Source organism: Chondrus crispus, genomic scaffold (assembly GCF_000350225.1).
Source record: "Chondrus crispus Stackhouse genomic scaffold, scaffold_110, whole genome shotgun sequence".
NCBI classification, from domain to species: domain Eukaryota; phylum Rhodophyta; class Florideophyceae; order Gigartinales; family Gigartinaceae; genus Chondrus; species Chondrus crispus.
Window position 1 is genome coordinate 9607 of NW_005178956.1, and position 3556 is coordinate 13162.

Genomic DNA, 3556 nt, shown 5'->3' on the forward strand with positions numbered 1-3556 from the left:
TTGACACAGTACAATATCCTGAAACATAGTCGACAGCCCATGCTAACGTTCGTCACTATGGCATTTCACATTGCCCTTGTATTCTATCTTGGGTCTGGCAGAAGAAAATACGTCGACGCACCGCTGGCAACCTGCGACGCATCTATATAACCCCCGTGCAGCTTCTTCCGCTCCCCAACGTTGGCTCCATCACCCCGTCAAAAGCCCCTCGCGCGCCCATAACTTTTCCACTATGCTTCGACTCACCACCCTTCTCCTCCTCCTCTCGCTCAGCCTCTGCTCCCTTGCGCAGCCAGGCCACGACTCTGGGCTGTCCCGTTTCACCCGCAAAAAGTATGTCACAATCAGCGGTAAGCGCATGGCCTACGTGGAAGTCGGCACTGGCGACCCCATTGTCTTCCTGCACGGCAACCCGACCTCCTCGTACCTGTGGCGCAATATCATGCCCTTCCTCGAAGGCAAAGGGCGTCTCATCGCCCCGGATTTAATCGGCATGGGCGATTCCGACAAGCTCGACAACAGCGGCCCAAACCGCTACACTTTCGTCGAGCACAGCAACTACCTCTTCGCGCTGCTCGAGGCCATCGGTGTGAAGGAGCGCGTCACCCTGGTCATCCATGACTGGGGTTCTGCTCTCGGATTTCTGTGGGCCTACTACAACCGCAAAAATCCCAACGCAGTCAAGGCCATCGTGTTCTTCGAGGCGTTTGTCGCCCCCTTTCCCTCGCTCGACGAGCTTCCAGACGGCGGAGAGGACTTCTTCCGCCGCTTGAGGAGCCCGGCGGGCGAGAAACTGGTGCTGCAGGAGAATTTCTTCCTCGAGGATGTCCTCTTTGATACAGGCAATTTCAGCGAAAAGGATAAAGCGGTGTATCGCAGGCCGTATTTGAAACCGGGAGAGTCGCGTAGGCCAATGCTGACGTGGCCGAGGCAGGTTCCCATCCGTGGTAAGCCGGCGGATGTCACCGCACTGATCGGTGCGTACTCAAGGTGGCTCGAGAAGGCAAAGATTAGGAAGTTGTTCATTAACGCCAAGCCGGGCGGCCTTTCACGTTTTTCCAGGCCGATTGTGCGGAAGTGGCCTATGCTGACGGAAGTTACGGTTCCGGGGTTTCATTTCCTACAGGAGTCGACCCCTGGCAGAATCGGCCGGGCTATTAAGAAGTGGTTGTGAATTGTATAAGAATGGATTGTGGCAGAGCTGCTGCCTGTGTGATATTATCGTTAACTAAATGATGGACTGCGAGTTTATGTTCAAGTGACTGCACAAGCAGTTAGAGCATCACCACCGGTAGAAGCAAATAACCAAATAACCAAAATTTGATGATTTGATGTCGATTGTCATGCCCACCGGTCCGACCAAATCAGTAAATTTTTGGTTCCGAGGCAAATATCGGAACCAAATATCAAGAATTAGGTTCCGCTTCTCCGTATTTAGTACCCTAGACAATCCAGTTGTCCAAGGCTCACTGGTCAGACAAAAAGACTTCCCTCCAAAAAACATGACGAAGGGGTTTCGTGGCAAAACAAGCGGCAGTCTCCCGCCATCTCTCCTCTTCAAATGCCACAAGACCAGCACGGATTTTATTGTTTTCCGGTAGGGATGCTCCGCACTGGTCGGTGAAGGCATCTCTGAGAGCATCCCCCCTGTTGGTCATCAAGCGCAAGCTCGGTGATGACAAAATGAGTTCCCCCTTTTCAGGCTCGCTACCCCCCTCTTCCCTGGATCCTTCCATCTATGGGACCCCAACACGTTCAGCTTCGGTTCCGTTAACGTCTTCAGAGTCCGTCACTGCGACTCCTCGTAGGAGGGGACACGGGTGAGTACGAGGGTCAGTAAGAGCGTACTACACAGTATTTGGTTCTGACCGGTGGGGCCGTCCTTTTTGAAATATCAAATAACCAAAGAAGCAAATCACCAAATTCCCACCAGCCAATTGAGTTCTAGAAAAAAAGTGCCAAGTGTTCTTGTTTGGTCATTTGATCACCTTCCGGTGGTGATGCTCTTAACAAATGTAATAAGTTCGGGAAAAATGTGATGTTTACCTTTTTTTGTCTGCTCAACGTACCCCTCAAAACTTCGCAGTAGTGGAGTTCTGTCTTCTGTGCGAAAGAACGGCGAAAACTTCTTGCACAGCTGACCCGCATGCAATGTATGAGGGTTCCATCTACACAGACCACTCGACATCGAGAGCAGTGCGATAGCACAAGGCACGAACCCACTCCTTTATTATTTCTCTTTCTCCTTTCCCTCTACTTTAGTCCGTCTGCGCGCGGGGCGCTGCGTCGTCGCTGATGCGCTGACAAGTGCACCTCGTGTACACCTGTTCATGGAACAGGTCGCGTGATGCCATGCAGGACAGTGGGCGGCACGGTTTTGCGAAGGACCTTGCTTGCGTCGTGCTTGCAGAGACATTATCTGAACCTCATCATCTGTTTCTGTTTCTGTATGCGCCGCATCGACGACATTCTACCCAAGCATCCGCCCCTGAACCAATTCCCGCGCGAGCGACCACGAACCTACCACCACCTACTCCGCAATATCAAACAGCACAAACACCTTCACCTGAACATCGAGCTCTCCGCCCGACACGAACGTATCATCCGGGGGTCCAAACGCCAACGCACCCACGAATTGATTCTCCCGCGGCGCCTGTATCGCAGTTTCGCTAATCGCGAGCACCTTCCCCAGCTCCACGCCGGCGTTCTCTGCGAACAACATTGCCTTCCTCTTCGCGTCGGCCACGGCGAGCCTCCTGGCCTTGTCCTTCGTCATCTGTGAGTCCTCCAACCCGAACGTGACCCCATTAATCTCGTTACTCCCGGCGAGCACCAGCGCGTCGAGCACCCCGCCGACGGCATCCACATCGCGCACCTTGATCGAGATAGAGTTGGACACGGTGTACACGCGCGTCCTGTTCTCCCGACGCCCGCGAGTGTCCTGGAACACGTCGAAGGATGACGTCTGCACGTCTGTGTCCGCGATGCCTCGCTCCTTCAGGGCGGCGACCACGCGCGAAAACTTGCGGCTATTCTCCGACAGCGCGGCTGCTGCAGTAGTAGCCGTCGTCGTCACGCCCGCATCTATCGTGGCTAGGTCCGGGACGGCGCTGGCGCTGCCTTCGCCTACCACGTTGATCGTGCGCGCGGAGGCCGTCAGAAGCAGCGTCGCGAGGAGGAGAAGGGTGACTTTCATGGTGGCGGCTTGTTTGCGCAGTTGTTTTGATCAGGTGGTTGGGAGGAGTACTGCTTGGGTGCTGAGACGAGAAGGGATTGTAGTGGGCGTAGTCAGATACATACACATATATATAGTAGTCTGGAGCCCCTAACCCTGAGCTTGGTTAAGGATGCAGGCGGAGGGCGACAAGTGTGAGTGATTTAGAGACGGGCGAGAGGTGATGAGGTGTTTGCCACGTCGGCTGTGAGAGAAGGAATCGAAAGAGAGAAAGAAGCGTGGCGAGATTGGTATGAAGAAGAAACGCCAGGGAATAGTGGCAATCGTGGGGTAGACGGGAGCGGTATACCTCGAGAGAGGCGCCAGTCGTCGTGAGAGAGG

At 54.4% G+C, this 3556-nt stretch overlaps 2 protein-coding genes; one reads left to right on the top strand and one right to left on the bottom strand.

Annotated features, from left to right (window-relative positions):
- Positions 1–232: 232 nt before the first annotated feature.
- On the top strand, positions 233–1977 carry CHC_T00001736001 (hypothetical protein). XM_005712659.1 is given in 2 exon segments: positions 233–1174; positions 1175–1977. 1 exon segment carries the CDS (start codon positions 233–235, stop codon positions 1172–1174), a length of 942 nt encoding a protein of 313 aa, XP_005712716.1. The 3' UTR covers positions 1175–1977.
- Positions 1978–2530: 553 nt separating this feature from the next.
- On the bottom strand, positions 2531–3196 carry CHC_T00001737001 (hypothetical protein). The gene has a single exon (XM_005712660.1). It carries the CDS (start codon positions 3194–3196, stop codon positions 2531–2533), a length of 666 nt encoding a protein of 221 aa, XP_005712717.1.
- Between the last annotated feature and the right edge of the window lie 360 nt (positions 3197–3556).